Here is a 19,544-nt window from a genome sequence, read left to right as displayed (position 1 = left end):
CTTTAGGGCGATGTCTTTGAACATTTTTTGTCACACAGTTCTTCAAAATAAAGTTATCTTGGTGTATTTTATTTTTTTTAAAGTAAAAATGCTTATGTATATTCATTAAGTCACCCATTAACAATGAGCCGCACTTCAAACTTTTCGTATTATGTCTACACTTTGGAAAAACAGGCAAATCATGAGGCGTGTACCTGAAAAATAAATATTGATACTCAAACTCAAGTCAAAACTAAACATTCAAACTTACAAACTTTTATATCTACCTATTATTATTTATAATGTAAAGTATGTATGTTTGTAAGTTTCAAACTTTTATATTAATAGAAAAAAATAAAAATTATATTAATAACATCATACATTTTATTGTCCTCGTAAAAATAAATAACCAAAGTAGGTACAAATATACAAATCGATACCAGAAATTTCAACACATACCAGAAATTTCAAGACATGGACAGGCCTGTCCTTTACGACAATTGAAATTTCTGGTATCGAAATATTCACATATTTTATAATATTAATAGGATCGTAAAGTAAATAATTCAAAAAATATATATAAGGATATGTAGGTATATACTTGTTGAACACTGTCAACACGTCTATACAGGAAACACTCTGTATAGCCTATACTAGCCATAGTAACCGACCATACTTTTAACGTACCTTTGTTCTTTCAGTTTATTCTTTTTCCATAAATCTGGCTGACTTTTTCGTTTTCTTCCTTTATTAGGAGCTGCTTTTTCTACTTTCTTTGTCATTTCTTCCATAATTTTAACTAAAATTTGCAATTTTAAGTAGCACAACAACCAAAGCTTTCTCACTGAATCGCCATCTTACACGCTGTGGAATAGCGCATCGTGATTGGTCGAAAACGGACTTAGCGGTTATTGTACCTAAATGTATAGTGGAGCTGGCGGATTTTGGAAACAACTAAAAAGTTTAAGTCAAATTTATTTGGGATTTAGCGGTTCTTGGCATACAATTTATTTGGATGATCGATTCAAAAGTCCATAGACTATGTGGAACCATCGACAGTCATATTTTTTTATTAAAGTGGAGTTAGCGGGTATTGGAACTATATGACTCAAATATTGAATACTACTGGTTTACTGGTTAGTAAAAACCAAACCCTCGGTCATCAGCCATTTGAAATTAATAAGGGAGTGAGATGAAAGCCCCATGATGCATGTAGTCCAAATTGAAACGGTCCCTGAGCTAAGATCAAAGATCCCCATCTGTAAATACATACAAATCTAGAAGCTAAAGAATCTAAAAAGTACCAGGATCAAAGAGAAAATATCAGGATGGATATTACATTTGCAGGTATAGATCACGATCATGTCCTCGTAAACAGGTCTTTGGATGTTTCACCAGATAAACAACAAACATGTACTAAAAAGGCTAACACTGAAAAGAACCCATCCATTATTATAAGTTATGGTAATACAGAGGCTAGGAAAATATCTGACATGGATATAGTTCCTTCTGCGTTGAAAATTGATTATGTTAATGCAATTGGACAACCCGATAATGATTTTATTACGTTAGCAGAAAAACAATCGATACATTCTACAGAATCTTCGAACAATAAATCAGGAAATACCTATGAGTAAAATATAATAGTCACAGAAAACATATTAATAGCACCAACTCCAGAAACACAAGCAACTCTTATAGATGATCCATTTAAAACATCTGAAATTTCCTGATTTCGTCACTAAAAACAAAGGAACTCGTACATCGAATCAGTTTCCGAGTGATATAACATCTAAAGCTTGGCAACAATACTACGAAAAAAAAGAAAAAGCGAAACAGGACAAAGAAAACCAAATTAAGAAAAGAAAGCTTGAAAGAGAGCTAAAGAGAAAAGATAACCACAACCAAAATAGATGAAGAATAAGATAGTAGAAGAAACTCAATCCCGCGTTAAACGTGGTTCTTGTGATCTTGACCTTATAAGTGACACTGAAGAAGAGGGCGAAATGAATATTGGCTGTAATCAATGCATTCGTTGGTATCACCTAAAATGCACGAAACTAAAGAATTTATCATACGTTCAAGCAGCTACCGCACAATATGAATGTATGTTGTGTGAAGAAGAGAAGTTTGCAAGACTTTCAATAACAATACTGGCTGAGGCTGACCGATAGATAGACTGATTAAGTAATTTACCTAATTTAACTTTGTGTTGATTTTTTAAAATGTTTACTTTATATAAGAATTCTTTTAATGTTTGTGAATCATTTGTTTGTTTTATTAATGGTATTGGTGCCTATTTTAGTTCCCCTTAGTCTTGGCATACAATTTTATGTCTGGGCATATTATTTTATGTATTTTGAATCGAAATTTTAATCTTATTGTACTTTTTAGTCGTAGAAGAAAATAAAAATATACCGCTTTTTGTGAATTTACTTATTGTTTGTTATACATTTATACAATTTTAATTATACACCCTATGAACTATTGAATAAGATTAGTTTTTCTATCGCTCTTCACCCTTTCTTAATGGGGCTTCTGCTCAAAATATCTAACATACACTCGGCGTCAAAAAAATCGCACCTTTCAAAAAATCTACTTCAAACAATTTTAAACCTTATTTGACATCAATAATGAGGGTCATGTTGGGTATCATTTGAAAGGGGATGAAATGGAGAGCACAAAAACAATTCAATTGATTATTTTTCTTTTACTGGAAGAGCACAAAAAAAGAAGAAGAAAACACTTACAATTTTGCTTCTTAAGACAGCCGCTAGTTGCGCTACCTTTTGTAGGTATAAAATGGTCAATACAGGTACAATCGGGGTCATTCGCTATCTAACCGTTGAAGTGGACACACGAGAAGCTCATTCTCTAGAAAAATACCTTTGAAGATGGATACCACTATTGATGAGGCCGCCCAAGTGATTGCACTACTGCAATCAGGCATGCGGCAGTGTGATGTCGCTCGGCAACTCAACTTGAGCCGTTTTTCGGTTCGAAGAGTGTACCAGCGTTTCCTGGAGACCGGTGGCTTCGTCCGAAGACATGGGTCTGGTAGACGTCGCTGCACCTCGGAGAGAGACGACCGATTCATCGTAGTGACGTCTTTGAGAAATCGGTTCTTAAATGCTGTTGAGTTGCGACAGCAGCTCCAGACAACTAACAGAAGAACTGTGAGTGTGTCTACGGTTAGACGAAGACTGAGGGAGAAGAAAATAGCGGCGCGAAAAGCTGCTACGGGTCCCAAATTGACCGCAGAGCATCGGCGAGCCCGCTTGCAATTCGCTCGCGAACACGTCAATAGGCTACTTGACAATTTTTTTAAGTTGGTCTTAAATGGTTAATATTTGTCCTATTATATCAAAAAAATTAACACTATATTTTTTTGCGCCCTAAAAACCGTAAAACTTTAATTTAAAAAAATATTTTTCTTAGACAGGTGAAAACACTGTCGGCCATGTTTGGCCGATAGATTATCTGTGCTCTGACGTCATGCATTTGTAAACAACAGTATAACCACAGTATCTGTGCTCTGACGTCATGCATTTGTAAACAACAGTATAACCACAGGGTTATACTGTTGTTTACAAATGCATGACGTCAGAGCACAGATAATCTATCGGCCAAACATGGCCGACAGTGTTTTCACCTGTCTAAGAAAAATATTTTTTTTAATTAAAGTTTTACGGTTTTTAGGGCGCAAAAAAATATAGTGTTATTTTTTTGATATAATAGGACAAATATTAACCATTTAAGACCAACTTAAAAAAATTGTCAAGTAGCCTATTGGACCCTCGAACAATGGAAAGCTGTTCTCTTCTCAGACGAGACGAGAGTGTGCCTTTTCTGCAACGACAGACGCAAAAGAGTGTACAGAAGACAGGGTGAACGATTCGCCCAAGCCTGCATCCAGGAGACTGTGGAATATGGAGGCGGTTCTTGTATGTTCTGGGGCGGCATGTCTGCCGACGGCAAAACCGACCTTGTTTGCGTCTCCCGGGCTCGAGGTGCTCGCGGGCAAGGGTCACTGACTGCTCACCGGTACATCACAGAGATCCTGGAAGAACATGTGGTCCTCTATGCCAGTTTTGTTGGCGAGGGGTTCATGTTGATGCACGACAACGCTCGCGCTCACACTGCAATTATTGTGCGCGAGTACCTTCAAGAGGTTGGGATCTCTGTCATGCACTGGCCAGCAAGAAGTCCAGACCTGAACCCGATTGAGCACCTATGGGACCATTTAAAACGCAAGGTTCGGTCTCGTGATCCCGCTCCTACGACTCTCCAGGAACTCAAAGATACTGTTATTGAGGAATGGAACACTATCCCTCAAGAAGACATTTTAAAATTGATAAGATCCATGAGGGATCGTATGGAAGCCGTCATCAGGGCAAGGGGGGGTAACACTAGATTATTTTTAAGATCATTTTTTGTATTCTTTTTTGTATAATTAATCTGTTTTAAATTAAGGCTTAATTAAGGATTTTTACTGTTTCATAAACTTCTTTTTTTGTGCTGTTCCAATAAAAGAAAAATAATTAATTGAATTGTTTTTGTGCTCTCCATTTCATCCCCTTTCAAATGATACCCAACATGACCCTCATTATTGATGTCAAATAAGGTTTAAAATTGTTTGAAGTAGATTTTTTGAAAGGTGCGATTTTTTTGACGCCGAGTGTAGTTAGGTGCAAGTCACCTAAAAATTTAAACGAGACTATTAATTTTGCGATCTCAGAAGAAAGAATAAGTACAAGAAACTGACCGCCGCCGTAGCTTCGGAAGTGTTGATTGTAACCTAAATATAGTGTATTTATTATAAAAGAGCTTTAATTTAAACGATAAGCCTTCTAATCAAGTCAACCAGAATCTTCATAATATGGTATACAGTTCTGCATCGCACATTGGTCCTTCTCACAATTACTGTTTAGAAGAGATAGAACAACAAAATAATCACGCAGTACAAAAGTACGTTTTAATAATTTCCACTCACGGACTACGGAAGCCATATTGCGATTTGCGACATTCACGCAAATTTCCCCAGTGTACGTCGCAAGAAAGAGCGAGCCGAAAACGAAGCTATCTAAGAGGTCTCTATATTGTATTTACACTCACACGAAGAAATTCTACCCTAAATGCTTTTACATGATTAGATCGTTGGAGACCGTATGCCGTGCCGACGCATCACTAGCATCAGAATCGTACTCGGAAGACGCCACACCAGGCGCGCCACCTAACACACCAGTGTTAGGTGCAGCATCAACGTACTCGGAAGACGAAACACCAGGCGCGCCACCAAACACATAGGTGTAGACTTGTAGTGTACTTCTACACCTAGGTATTAGAAATGAGTTTAGGTACTCTTTCTCTTTAGTTCTTTTTAAATATAAGTTTTTGTTTTAACTATTAAGTATTATCTTTATTTTTATAATATATTAAATTTGTTAGATTTTATTAAGCCGTTTAATTACGTAACACCGGAACCCGAATAAATAAATAAATTCTTGATCTATATATATAAAAAAGGAAAAGGTGACTGACTGACGCCTACGTTATAATAGCTATCTGCATGCCGAATTTCAGCGCGATCCGTCCAGTTGTTTGAGCTAAGCGTTGATAGATCAGTCAGTCAGTCACCTTTTCCTTTTATATATTTAGATTAGGTACTAACTTATTTTTCAGGTAAAAGATTTTTAATAATTTAACTACGGGCGGGATCTTTGACACTTGATGCGATCACGATTCACGTCATGGGTAGGTACAGTGAATATAAATTCCTAAGTTTGTTTATTTGAGGACCCTTCACACTTTGAGAACCAATTACTTTTATGACCTGTCATAAAAACCCGAGTCTCGGCTTATTTATTTTTTATTATTACAATTATTTACCAAGCTTTTTCGACAGCGCGTACGTGCGTTAACGGCACTCGCTAATGGCTACTTGCGACACATATACATGTAATAGGCACAGGATCACCATCGTAACACATTCTTGTAGTAGGCACATGACATGTGGCACCCTGCGAAAAATAAGGGCAGTTGAAGTGTTAACGATTACGAAATTGTGGAATCCGTAGAAGAAAAAATACTATAAAATGGCAGCCATGCTAAATAAAGCTATAACGCAACATGGCTATCACTACTTCATCGTCTTCGCCGCCATCAGCTCAAAGTGTCGTACCTAGTAACTCGTTTGAAACCAGTGGAAATAGCTCGATTTGATGGTAAATTCTTAGAACTTAGAATTCATTCCATTCATCAACCTATTTTAATCAATGATTTATAATAACCCAAATTTAGACGCAATTCGGAAAGCTAGTGTAGCTCATTGGAACGCGATACTCATGTGTATCCTATTCCGTAAATAAGATAATTACACCGCAAGAGCATACCAGTTGGGCAGGGATTCAAGCAAAAAGCCGAGCCTTGAAGAGTTTCTCAAGTAGGATCTTGAAACTAGGGCGTTGCATTTGGAAAACGCTGAGCAGGGTCACACTTCAGGTAGCGCAAGGGTAGCAATTGTAGCCCAAGGACGCAGCCCAGGCATCATCATGCAGTTAGGTACTAAAAGTTTCAACTATTGCCAGCGCAAGATAGAGTTTATAGAGAAAAACAAGCTTTGTACTACGTGTGTAGGTGCGCAAAGGGGAGGTGCAGATTTCATTTCCGGTGTTCAGACTGCAAGGGCCAACATAAGGGTGCTCCCTCACCGGGAGCATTCGCGTGTTATGTAACGTTACAGATTTGAGCATTACATCAGTGAAGGAGGAGAACCGAGCATTACAATGCGCACCTTGTAATGATACAAAACGGGCATACATCAGTGAAGGAGGAGAACCGAGCATTACAATGCGCACCTTGTATTGATACAATGTGTAATATCTTGATACAACTTGTAACATCAATGCGCTTCACAGCTTCAGCGGGCGGGCGGGGGGCTTCACTGCCCCTAGCCCCCCGCCCGCCCGCTAAGTAGCCTACGTGACAGTGAAGTGAACGCACGTTGTCATAAAGTGTTTCTGACGCTTCGGAGATTTTTTTGGCGTCACGGACAGTTGTAAATTTAAGTAATGGCTTGGGACAAAGAGAAGACTCTATTATTCATAGAAAAATATAGGGAAATCAGGGAATTATGGGACCCTAAGCATCCTCAACACTTTAATAAAATAATAAAACAAGACGGTTGGGTGAAATTATCGGATCAATTTGGAATAACCGTAGAAGAATGTCAAAAGAAAATCACAAGCCTGTTAGCATCTCTTAGAAGAGAAAAGAGCAAAATGAAAAAAAGTGCTTCAGGAACCGGAAAAGGTGGGTAACATATTTTATTTATGTACCTACATCTACTTTAGTCATGACAATAACTGTGACAAGCAAGGGGTGAGTGTGAGTGGCGGAGAGGTCACATTCCACACGACTCGTGTGTACCTAGGGCATGTTTTGTTTGTTGATGATACCTTCACTATAGGCCATTTGTTTAGAAAAAATGTAAACTTGATTAGAAATGATCTTGATCAATGTTGATTACACTTCAAAACTGGGCATCCGCATACCTAAACAAGTGGACTATAGGTGCCTTCACCATTTATTTATTTATTTATTAATTTATTCAATTCAGTACATATTACATAATCTATATTTCAGGTGCAGAAGAAGTATATACTAGTACCTGGTTCGCATATGCAGCTTTATCATTTATACTGGACAGATATGAACCACGGAAGACAACAGATTCAGTTAGTATATTATGTATATTACATTTAATATCTGTTTACACAGGTTTTAAATCTGTGGTCTGGTGCTAAAAGGGCCAAAGTACGTTTTTGTATGAAACGAGATTGTAATGCCAGTTTATTATAAAAGTATGATATTTTTTTGTGCTAAAAGGGCGTTAGTGTATTAACAATCTTTCAAAAGTTACTATGTAAAAAAGGCCAATGTAGTGTGCGCTTTCATACAGTTAAGTAAAAATAAATAAATGATCAAAGGGCTGCAGTATACTTAAGCCGACAAGAAATTATTATTTTTCACTTTCTTAGTAATAGGGTAAGAACAAAAACGATCAAAGTTAACATTAGCCCTTTTTGTGATATAATTTTAGTTTGCCGCTTTATTTATATTAAAGCAAAATAGACCAATCTTTACATTGGTCCATTTTGCACTAAGTCAGTAATATTTTTACTATAATATCCAAATTTTAAAAAGACCAAAGATAACTTTGGTCATATTTGCAACCAAGTGATGAATAAAAAATGAAAATGTCATCTCTGTTAAATAGGCATCAGATTACATTGGCCTATCTTACGTGAAACGAAACGACGTTTTGGCTGTTTATTCTGTGGTCCTGCGTGTCAAACGCCAGTCACAGCCAATGTTTATTTGTCAAACTAGCCGCGTAAATTTGACGTTTAGTGTTTAAAAATATTGCTTTCTATCTAAGATTGAATTATAATCTTTTCTTTTGTTGTGTACTTGATAATAATTGCTTCTTACCATGAATCAACCGAAAAGATTGTTTAAAGATAACCGAAGTGCGAAAATGTTGCGATTACTTACTCGTGTTGAAGCTACTGACGAAGAAGAATCTGATGATAACGGTAAGATTTGAGTTGAGTGTTGTGCCTTACTTTTTTACGTAAAAATATGTTGAATTACAAGTTATATTATAAATTGTAGCTCAATTTGTGCAAGAACATCATGCCGAAGATAAATCGTTCACGCCATTAAACACAGCATCATCAGCAAATGACCAGCAGAGTTATGGTGATAGTCTTGAAATAAATCGGCCACAAGTGGATCCAGTAGCAAGTTCAAGTATCGAAGGTTGGTAAAATACATATCAGTCTTCATGAATGAAAAATAGCTATTATAAATTTACTTTATCTAACTTAGGGATCAGGTGTTTATTATTGTTATGGTTTTAGATTATAGTTGCTTAGATGAGTGTACCTAATTAATGTGTATTTTAAATTGCAGGTTGTCGGTCTGAGCAAGGATGTAATGTCGAAGAGCAATCAATAATGCCACATTCTAGTGAGCTGAATGATGGCAAGTTTCTATAAATTGTATTTTTTTAGTATAGGGATTGGTCAAGTTTCATTTTGTATTTTTTTATGCTAATGATTGTAGGTATGCCTAAATATTCTGGACACCAATCACACTTCCCCTGTTTAGCCATCTATGGAACAGGAAGGATGTTCAAATGATGTACAATCTAATAATTGATTTTTATAACTTTTTTTAATTTACAGGTGTTCTACAAGAATTACAAAACTGAAGCATATTACTAAGTGACTTAGAATTATCTTGTGACAGTTCGGATGAATATATACCCGATTCTTATGAGTCTAGCAGTTCTTCATCAGATAATGAAGAACTTCCAGCTGCCAGTACTGAAAGTTTGTCTTCACATTTGAATAATGTCTCAAATATTACCTCTGCTGTTGCTGTTCCTGAGAGTCCAAATCAGTTGAGTAGAAAAAGAAAAAGGAATCCTAAATTATGGAAAAGAAATGTTAGAAAGGAAAATAGGACTCATGGCAGAAGCTATACATCATGCAAAGGCACCCTAAAACTGGCTAAACAACTTGGGCCTTCCTGCAATTGCAAGAAAAAATGTGCTGATAAGTTTCCTGAATACCTGAGACAAAAGATATTTGCCGAGTTGTATGATTTAACTGCAGAAAGTCAATCACAGTATATAGCAAGCTTGATTGAAGAATTTCCAAAAAAGTCGACTAAGGTTGTCAATGGGTTGAGTAGACGCCAATGGACCCGAAAATACTTCTTCACTAATCAAAGTGAAACTAGAACTGAAGTATGTCAAACTATGTTCCTTAATACATTATCATTATCATTGAAAAAAGTAAGAGTAATTGTTGAGAAAAAAAGGAACTCAGAGGTAGGAATACTTTCTGTAGATCAGCGAGGAAGGCACCAAAAACAGAAAAGAATTAGCGAGGCCAGTAAGATGGAAGTAAAAGAGCATATTAAAATGTTTCCAGCTTATGAAAGCCACTATTCTAGGTCTCATACCCAAAAAAAATATTTAAATGGTGATCTTTCTATTGCTTTGATGTATCGCTTATATGTCACACATTGTAATGAAAATGGACAAACCCCCGTTAAAGAAAGCTACTACAGAAAAGTTTTTGTGGAAGAGTTTAATTTGACATTTAAAAAACCGAAAAATGACACTTGTGGAAAATGTGACAAATTTAAATTACAGTTGGAAGTGGAGCCTAACTGTAATTTAAATGACTGACTTACAGAAGTGTCTTCCAACACCTTATTTAACAGCAGGGTTCAGTTTTTACAAGCGACAATTATGGACCCTGAACTTAACAATTTATAGAGTATCACAATCATCAGCTGATGCATATTGTTTATTATGGGATGAAACAATTGCTGGTAGAGGAGGACAAGAAATAGCTTCTTGTTTATATCACCATCTGAACACCCTGCCTAATAACCTAGATGAAATTAACATGTATAGTGACAGCTGCCCAGGACAGAATCGAAATATTTATGTTGCTATTATGATCATGTATTTTATAGAAAACTCTATCAACTCGCCAAGGATTATAAACCTTAAGTTTTTAGAACCAGGCCACACACATATGGAAGCAGACACTATACATGCTTCTATAGAAAAAGCTAAAAAAAACTGCAATGAAAATAGAATTACCAAAAGACTGGGCAAACCTAATCAGAACAGTCCATAGGAACCCAAAAATAAATGTTGTAGAAATGCAACAGTCACAATTCTACAACTTCCAAAAACTGCTCACTACACAATACGTACACCGAAAGATAAATTCAGTGAAAGAAAAGGTCAATTGGACTAAAATAAAATGGATACAGTGTAGAAAAGTAGATCCAGGGGTATTATACTACAAATACTCATTTGATGATAGTGAAGAATTATTCAAAGTGCTAAGTTTAAAAAGAAACCGAAATATGACACGTTCACAATCAGAAGATACTGCACCAGTAACACCTCTCGTGCCCCTAAATCAGAGACCTATTAAACTCCCTGCACCAAAAGTCAGAGACCTGCAATCATTTCTGGAGTACCTCCAACCATCCAGCCGTCCATTTTATGAGTCTTTGGAGACTGGCCCCGAAATGGAGGATATTGTGTCATGTTCTGATGAAGAAAATTAAAAATATTGTAATCTTTCCATAGTAAAATTTCTTAGAAAAACAACATTGGCCTTTTTAATTTTATACATAATTGGGAACTAACATAATAATTATCATCAGTGCTAAAGGGGCTTAAGTTGATAATATTTTCCAAAATAACATGTTTTTCTTAAATTAGAATTCAATTCATAAATCTACTTAAAAACACAAATCAAATAAAAGTAAAATATCTTTGCCATACTACAATATAACACCTAAATAATAACTATGTATGCTGATTCATTTTTATAACGCTCATTACTGCAAATAACGATTATTGATATTGGCCCTATTAGCACCAGGCCACAGAAATATTTTTTAACCTATCAAGGCTAAATAAAGCAGGACATTAATAAACATTAAGCATATTCGTTTTGCCATGGTACTGCTCCTTCTTGCGAACAATAATTACTAATTTCTTCACGTATCTCTTGAGGAACTATTTGTGCTGCTTCTTGTTGTTCATCCAAATCCATTAAACCAGTATTTTCTTCGGTATCAGCCCTCCAAGATCCTGGTGTGATTACTCCTAAATTGTCCCTGTCAAAAGATCCCGGAGGTGTGTACAAATCCCTACTTCGCCGATTTCTTCGTAAGAAGTTATGTAGGTGTGCTATGGCATTAACTACTAAAGTAGCATTTTCTGGTTGCAATAACATGGGTTTCCGCAACACTCGGAAAACTGCTGACATAATGCCAAACACATTTTCGACTACTCTCCGTGCTCTACAAAGTCTGTAATTATAAATTCTCTCCTTTGTTCCTTTACGATGATGTCCTGAATACACTTTCATTATATTTTCTGATAATGCGAAAGCTTCATCCCCAATAAAATAATAAGGAATTTCTTTGTTCCGCATCGGCAATGCTCTTGGCTGTGGTAGATTCAAAGATTTATTCTGCATTTTAGTATACAAATTACAATTATTAAATACTCCTCCATCAGAGATTCTCCCTTGACAGCCACAGTTTATATATATTAAATTGTAATTTGAATCCACAGCCGCAAATAGAACTATACTAAAAAAACCTTTAAAATTATAGTAATCGCTTCCACTTCTGTATGGGGCTTGCAGGACTACATGTTTGCCATCTATAGCGCCGACACAATGAGGGAAATTCCACTGGTTATTGAAGTTTTCAGCCAAATTTAGCCAACCATCTGGTATGCTAGGGGCCGGTTGTTTCAAACCATTGGTCTTCGTAAGATCCGTTCGTTAAAATTTAACGGACGTAGACGAACTTTAACATCTGTTAATTTAAGTGCGTTGCTTCATTGTACAAAAAACTGTTCGTCATTGTTATTTTGGTTGCGAAACTAACCCTAAAAATTAACTTACTTCTCCGTATCCTTTTCTTATTTCATTTTAAGTATATTAAATTATATACATAGTTATTAATATTGCTACTTCGCATTTTAAACACTTTTTCTTTCTTACAAAATCTTCAAAAAAACTATCATTAAAAGCTTTGAATTAAATTGATTCCATTATAATTTGTAAATAAAATATTCCGTTTGTAAGAAGTATGAAGTTACGAACTGATTTGACGATCACCAAAGGCGCCAGCACTGGTTAACGTAAACGTAACTTTTTAACGAACGTTAGCGCTAATAGATGCTGAATCAACGCTTTTTCTTTACTTACGTTCGTTAGCGCCATATTTAAAGGTTACGTGTCCGTCAAAGTTTGTTGAAACAACCGGCCCTAAGTAACTGAAAAAAAAAACCTTGTTTTAGATTCCTTGTGAACCTGGGACACAAGACTTGCAGGAGACTCGCAACAAGCCACCTGAAAATCCTGATGCACCACAACGGAAAAAAGCGAAGGTGGATGGAAGTGATGATATAATGCACTCGACTTTCCAAATTTTGCAAGACTTTACTTCTGCTAAATCGGATGAATGCACTACTTTTGGGAAATTTATTACTGAAAAACTCAAGACGTACTCTCAAAATACTAGGGCCTGTGTACAGCACCACATTTCCAATATCTTGTTTAGTGCCGATCGCGGTGAATATGAGTACATGTACCAGCAACATGGATATTGGACTCCTGATTCTCAACTTTCGCGTAATGAATCAAACCATGCTGGACCATCAGGCCTCCAAAGTACACCCTCACCAGCAGCAGTTCCATCCACTGCAGACGCCCAACTTTCTTCGCCTGAAGCCAGTATTAATAGCCAAGAAAGTGAGGGGTTTATGCGTGAATTTGGAGATCTGATTGATTAATAAACTAGATTAATAAACTCACCAGTATATTTTCTTTTAAACATCCAATTATAGCTTCACTCACTTCTTTGATAATACAACTTATAATCTGATTGGACATTCTAAAAGTAACCTGCAAGCTTGAATAAGAATCACCAGATGCGTAAAATCGTAACGTAACAGCTAATCTTTCTTGCACTGTTATTGCTTGTCTATAATTAGTATCTTCTTTTTTAACATATGGTCCAATGAGATTTATGAAGTGTTCAAAATCCGAAGAAGAGATTCTTAAAAACATTTTAAGTTTACTTATGGGTCGGTTGATTCTTTCTAAAATATCCAAACCGCCTGTATTTTGCCGGTTTTGATATAATTCATGACACCAATATCGTTTCTTCTGTGTTTTTTTTTTACGTAAATAACAATGTCGAATTAATATTGCCGCACTCAGCACAACGACCGCTTCGTCTGACATCTTGCTATGAAATGCTGAAAATGCTCAAAGTCGAATCAATATTACATTACACGCAAATACTCGTCAGTCAGGGAGGTAGAATTGTAATGTAATGCTCAAAGACGAATCTATAATGTTACAGTACACGTGAATGCTCCCGGTGAGGGAGCGTCAGGGAGGTAGAATTGTAATGTAATGCTCAAAGACGAATCTATAATGTTACAGTACACGTGAATGCTCCCGGTGAGGGAGCACCCTAACATAAACTAATTATCTATCTTAATTCTATTTAACCTACAATTTAACTCCTACTTTTTATACTTGTCTACTTATCTGTCTACATTACATTCATATCTAAATAATCTTAACTATGTTGCCTTGAAGCTCGGCATTTGAAGCTCGCCGAAAAAGTCGCGCGCCAGAGCTCGTTGGGACGGCAGCAATTCGTTTTGCTCCGTCACGATTAAATTTGGTGACAAAGTGGTGACTTCTGGTGACTTTTTGGCGACATTTTGGTGACATTTGGTGACGTGTTGGTTATTTGGTGGTGACCTAACGGTTACAGTGGGTTACGGTGATACTTGGTTACAAGAGTACATCCACAAAGTGGTGACCTACTGGTGACAGAGTGGTGACTGGTGACAAGCGGCAACTTTTCAAGCGGTGATATAGTCACAAGGGGTGGCCATTGGGATCTCGAAATGTCAGAATCTTCGAATTCAACTCCGAACTCCACGGCGAGCCGGCGGACGGGAGATAAGCCCTGTACGCCCTCCAAACTAGTCAAAAATCCCGCCGCTGTGGCACGCAAGGCCCATGTAAAAACATCAAAAAAGGCTACCTCTGCAGGCACGAGTCCAGCTTCGACTGCCGCAGTGGCTATGCCGGGGACTGGAAACGAGCAACTAAAGGTAAATGCGACCTCCTCGACGGAACGCGTTGTGGGGACGCGTAGTCCTGCGTCATACGATAGCGGTTAGGTTATGTTGGGGTACCAGCCAGGTAACCTCCCCGTGTGCCTGAGTGTTGCGAGTTCCTTCCGGGGGAAGAGCAGCGCTTGGGCCGGTGTACCATGTAACATGGTTAACAATTTCTCTTTATGGGATATTGTTAGCCATGGCTAATTGACCTGGCAGGGAGGGGGTGTTGTCCGAGCGCCCCTCTGAAAGAGCAGAGGGCGCAGTAGACGCACTCATGGGGCATATCCCCAGGAGCAGAGGAGTGGCTGTGGTGGGTGGTTGGTGATGAGTGTTTCATCACCCATCCAAACACTGGCTGCCTCACCGGTCTCTCGCCTGTCCTGAGATGGTGAGGATGGGGAACTAAAACCCATTATTTGTTTTAGTAATAAGTATAACACTCCCGTTTCAAAATGCAATGCTGCGTACGAGGCTGCGGGCATACCACGGAATCAATCGGGATCACACTGAACAAGTGTGGCTGTGGTGGGTGGTTGGTGATGAGTGTTTTATCACCCATCCAAACACTGGCTACCTCACCGTGTCTCGCCTGTCCAGGTGACAGGCGAGGGAGATGGTGAGGATGGGGAACTAAAACCCATTATTTGTTTTAGTAATAAGTATAACACTCCCGCCGTTTCAAAATGCAATGCTGCGTACGAGGTTGCGGGCATACCACGGAATCAATCGGGGTCACACTGCACAAGTAAGTAATGAAATAACCTTTGAACCCTGTTACTTACCTACCTAGGTTACTATTACGTTGATGGTGAGGATGGGGAACGTGTAGAGGGTATGGCCCTCCCCGCGAGCCCTAGCCCTCGTGAGGATCTGTGGATGATGGACACGGGGCGGTCCGTCGCTCACAGTGTGGTCCTCGGGTTGGTTGGCGTGCTGTGGTTCCGGCTGTGGGTTCCGGCAAGCCACTGACGGTGTTTGGGGACACGTAGTGCCCCAGTGGGTGGGTCTGCTGCGGCGGAGTAACGAGGCGTTGTTGGTCCCTTGTGCTCCGTCATTAGCGGTGGGGTGGAACTTCGTGAGGTGTTTAGTCGGTAGGAGTCCGACATAACCACTGTGCACGGTGCACCCCCGTGACTGGTGGTATCCATGATGGATTTTCCTCACGAGAAAAAAAAGGTGTTAGGTTGCCGGAATCTTACTCCGGGAATACCTAAGCCAGCAAGATCAATCGCCTGGGTCAATACCTCCTTGTAGGTTAAGCCTCTTTCCTCAGCTTCGGGTTGCAGCGTGATGACCACTGCCGCTGACCTAGGAGGGCGCAGCTTCCTTCTAGCGGCCTTTGATACGACTATAATCAATGTTTATAAGATGAACCCCTTCCAAACTACATACACTCGGCGTCAAAAAAATCGCACCTTTCAAAAAATCTACTTCAAACAATTTTAAACCTTATTTGACATCAATAATGAGGGTCATGTTGGGTATCATTTGAAAGGGGATAAAATGGAGAGCACAAAAACAATTCAATTAATTATTTTTCTTTTATTGGAACAGCACAAAAAAAGAAGTTTATGAAACAGTAAAAATCCTTAATTAAGCCTTAATTTAAAACAGATTAATTATACAAAAAAGAATACAAAAAATGATCTTAAAAATAATCTAAAATCTAGTGTTACCCCCCCTTGCCCTGATGACGGCTTCCATACGATCCCTCATGGATCTTATCAATTTTAAAATGTCTTCTTCAGGGATAGTGTTCCATTCCTCAATAACAGTATCTTTGAGTTCCTGGAGAGTCGTAGGAGCGGGATCACGAGACCGAACCTTGCGTTTTAAATGGTCCCATAGGTGCTCAATCGGGTTCAGGTCTGGACTTCTTGCTGGCCAGTGCATGACAGAGATCCCAACCTCTTGAAGGTACTCGCGCACAATAATTGCAGTGTGAGCGCGAGCGTTGTCGTGCATCAACATGAACCCCTCGCCAACAAAACTGGCATAGGGGACCACATGTTCTTCCAGGATCTCTGTGATGTACCGGTGGGCAGTCAGTGACCCTTGCCCGCGAGCACCTCGAGCCCGGGAGACGCAAACAAGGTCGGTTTTGCCGTCGGCAGACATGCCGCCCCAGAACATACAAGAACCGCCTCCATATTCCACCGTCTCCTGGATGCAGGCTTGGGCGAATCGTTCACCCTGTCTTCTGTACACTCTTTTGCGTCTGTCGTTGCAGAAAAGGCACACTCTCGTCTCGTCTGAGAAGAGAACAGCTTTCCATTGTTCGAGGGTCCAATTGACGTGTTCGCGAGCGAATTGCAAGCGGGCTCGCCGATGCTCTGCGGTCAATTTGGGACCCGTGGCAGCTTTTCGCGCCGCTATTTTCTTCTCCCTCAGTCTTCGTCTAACCGTAGACACACTCACAGTTCTTCTGTTAGTTGTCTGGAGCTGCTGTCGCAACTCAACAGCATTTAAGAACCGATTTCTCAAAGACGTCACTACGATGAATCGGTCGTCTCTCTCCGAGGTGCAGCGACGTCTACCAGACCCATGTCTTCGGACGAAGCCACCGGTCTCCAGGAAACGCTGGTACACTCTTCGAACCGAAAAACGGCTCAAGTTGAGTTGCCGAGCGACATCACACTGCCGCATGCCTGATTGCAGTAGTGCAATCACTTGGGCGGCCTCATCAATAGTGGTATCCATCTTCAAAGGTATTTTTCTTGGGAATGAGCTTCTCGTGTGTCCACTTCAACGGTTAGATAGCGAATGACCCCGATTGTACCTGTATTGACCATTTTATACCTACAAAAGGTAGCGCAACTAGCGGCTGTCTTAAGAAGCAAAATTGTAAGTGTTTTCTTCTTCTTTTTTTGTGCTCTTCCAGTAAAAGAAAAATAATCAATTGAATTGTTTTTGTGCTCTCCATTTCATCCCCTTTCAAATGATACCCAACATGACCCTCATTATTGATGTCAAATAAGGTTTAAAATTGTTTGAAGTAGATTTTTTGAAAGGTGCGATTTTTTTGACGCCGAGTGTAGTTACCCTTGAAAGTGCTACATAAGGCTGCCCACAAGAGAATCTCGATGACCCAATATCAATTATTCAAACTTAGCCCTTGGCTTTTATGGATCGTAATAGCATACGCGACACAGATTGGGAATTTGCTCACGATTGACGAATGCTCTATTAATAATAAATTTCGAACTTTGATTTCACTGGTGCTAGTTCATATTTCCCATTATTGAAAATGATGACAATTCTGCTTGTTTTTTTTTATTGCTCGGGTACCACTTCACTTTTTCAACATTTACGCAACATGGCGAGCTCGAGGCAGTAGCGCGATCCACAACTTGCCTAGCGCCATCTGATGATCGCTTAGTGTGTTACAAACTCAAATTCCTGAATGGAAATCATCAACTTTCACCAGCGATTTTGAAGAAGCAACCATGTCTGCAATAAGTGAAGTTTTTCCACACGTTGGCCTTCACGGTTGCTATTACCGTTTTAATAAAACCATATTAGGTGCGACTTATTACGGAAGAAGGGACGCGAACTAGGCCTAACAAAATACAAGGTCCTGCGCCGTGAAGGTGGACTTAGTGCAGTGCTTCCATTACTGCCCGAGACTCATATTATGGAAGGGTGGTTTTCCATTGCCGATCAGAGTCCTGATGATAGCCAACGCACAGTAATTAGAAAAAACATGCTTTCCCAATGGCTTCGCCCAAATTTTATTAAAGCATGGTGTAGTTTTGGCAAACGGCACCGTACAAATAATTTTGCTAAAGAGTGGCACTGTAAGTTTAATAACGCAGTTGGGAAAAAAAACCTACCATTCTGAAATTGCTAACTGTCTTATATCAAGACGCCAATGTATACAGCGTTAAAGCGAATTATTTGCCGAAACGACTTCTTTCTTTTTAAAACATGAATAATCGTCTCCCAAACTTCACTGGCGCAGCCGGGTCGGATTTCGTTAAAAGCTTTCGCTACCGAGTCCCAAAATCGCTTTTGTGCGCGGCTTCGGAAATTCCGCCGAACCAAATAAATAAGCAGAAGTTGAAGGCGTTCCTAAAAGAAGACCTACACCTTTAGTGAGAGAATGAAGACGCACAGAGCTGGGTGAGTAGAACTTTTCAATATCCTGTGTCCCATCCCCTTGTTGGTAGCAATTTCTTTTATGAGTATAATAAAAAGTAAACATTGAAATACGTTATATTAAGAAGAATTATGACCTTTTATTTGAAAGAAAATTAATACTGAAATAAAATAAAAGAAGAAGAGTATTATTATACATATAAGCGTTAGGTATGTTCGTGTTATACTACCGATTATTATTCTGTTTTGTGCTAATTGAATTTTATCGTGATGGAAAAAATAACGATTGTTCCCCGCGAGATTGCAGAGTTAATTCCGAAATTTGATGGAGAGCCTACTCTATTAAATATGGTTTTGGGAAAATCCGAATACGTTGTACTTAACTACAGAAATTCTGATGCTGCTCAGAATTTATATTTATTCCATGTAGTTACAAGTAGATTGACCGGTAAAGCGGCGTCCCTTGTTAGTAAAGAGAAATCCCACCTCAAAACCTCGTGACGTTAGCTAGTAAAATCATATGCCGTAGTCTGGTTTGCCATCAAAGTACATTCCTTTGACAAAGATGGCTCGAGACATCTCTGGAAGCTAATTTCCAACACTAGGTGTTTACTTGGTGAGCTGCTCGAGATTGTGGCTTACTCGGAAAATATATTGTTAAGTATGATAACAGATTCACAAAAACATATCTGGGAAC

At 38.7% G+C, this 19,544-nt stretch overlaps 2 protein-coding genes and 1 long non-coding RNA gene across 3 annotated transcripts; 2 read left to right on the top strand and 1 right to left on the bottom strand.

Moving 5' to 3' along the window:
• The first annotated feature begins 6,973 nt into the window (after positions 1 to 6,973).
• Positions 6,974 to 13,417, top strand: LOC117992257 (uncharacterized). Its single transcript, XM_034979919.2, has 3 exons — positions 6,974 to 7,290; positions 7,624 to 7,715; positions 12,902 to 13,417. The coding sequence occupies exons 1-3, from the start codon at positions 7,050 to 7,052 to the stop codon at positions 13,394 to 13,396; spliced, it is 828 nt and encodes a 275-aa protein (XP_034835810.1). The 5' UTR covers positions 6,974 to 7,049; the 3' UTR covers positions 13,397 to 13,417.
• Positions 7,712 to 12,330, bottom strand: LOC138403805 (uncharacterized). The gene is made up of 2 exons (XR_011237966.1): positions 11,471 to 12,330; positions 7,712 to 7,774 (listed from the first exon to the last, which is right to left on the bottom strand). It is a non-coding gene; the product is annotated as an uncharacterized lncRNA (long non-coding RNA).
• LOC138403804 (uncharacterized) lies at positions 7,759 to 9,262 on the top strand. The gene is made up of 3 exons (XM_069505693.1): positions 7,759 to 8,576; positions 8,656 to 8,802; positions 8,956 to 9,262. The coding sequence occupies exons 1-3, from the start codon at positions 8,474 to 8,476 to the stop codon at positions 9,039 to 9,041; spliced, it is 336 nt and encodes a 111-aa protein (XP_069361794.1). The 5' UTR covers positions 7,759 to 8,473; the 3' UTR covers positions 9,042 to 9,262.
• Positions 13,418 to 19,544: the final 6,127 nt, after the last annotated feature.

The sequence above is a fragment of the Maniola hyperantus genome, chromosome 21 (genome assembly GCF_902806685.2).
Source record: "Maniola hyperantus chromosome 21, iAphHyp1.2, whole genome shotgun sequence".
Classification (NCBI taxonomy): Eukaryota; Metazoa; Arthropoda; class Insecta; order Lepidoptera; family Nymphalidae; genus Maniola; species Maniola hyperantus.
Note: the sequence above shows the minus strand (reverse complement) of the source record. Positions and strands in the feature narration are given on the sequence as shown.

What these genes read in the sequence shown, in the direction of transcription:
- LOC117992257 (XM_034979919.2), top strand. Translation starts at nt 7,050, where the DNA reads ATGGCTTGGGACAAAGAGAAGACTCTATTATTCATAGAAAAATATAGG. An exon ending in TGCTTCAGGAACCGGAAAAG is followed by an intron (nt 7,291 to 7,623) that starts GTGGGTAACATA and finishes TCTATATTTCAG; the next exon opens with GTGCAGAAGAAGTATATACT. An exon ending in CACGGAAGACAACAGATTCA is followed by an intron (nt 7,716 to 12,901) that starts GTTAGTATATTA and finishes ACCTTGTTTTAG; the next exon opens with ATTCCTTGTGAACCTGGGAC.
- LOC138403804 (XM_069505693.1), top strand. Translation starts at nt 8,474, where the DNA reads ATGAATCAACCGAAAAGATTGTTTAAAGATAACCGAAGTGCGAAAATG. An exon ending in AGAAGAATCTGATGATAACG is followed by an intron (nt 8,577 to 8,655) that starts GTAAGATTTGAG and finishes TATAAATTGTAG; the next exon opens with CTCAATTTGTGCAAGAACAT. An exon ending in AGCAAGTTCAAGTATCGAAG is followed by an intron (nt 8,803 to 8,955) that starts GTTGGTAAAATA and finishes TTTAAATTGCAG; the next exon opens with GTTGTCGGTCTGAGCAAGGA.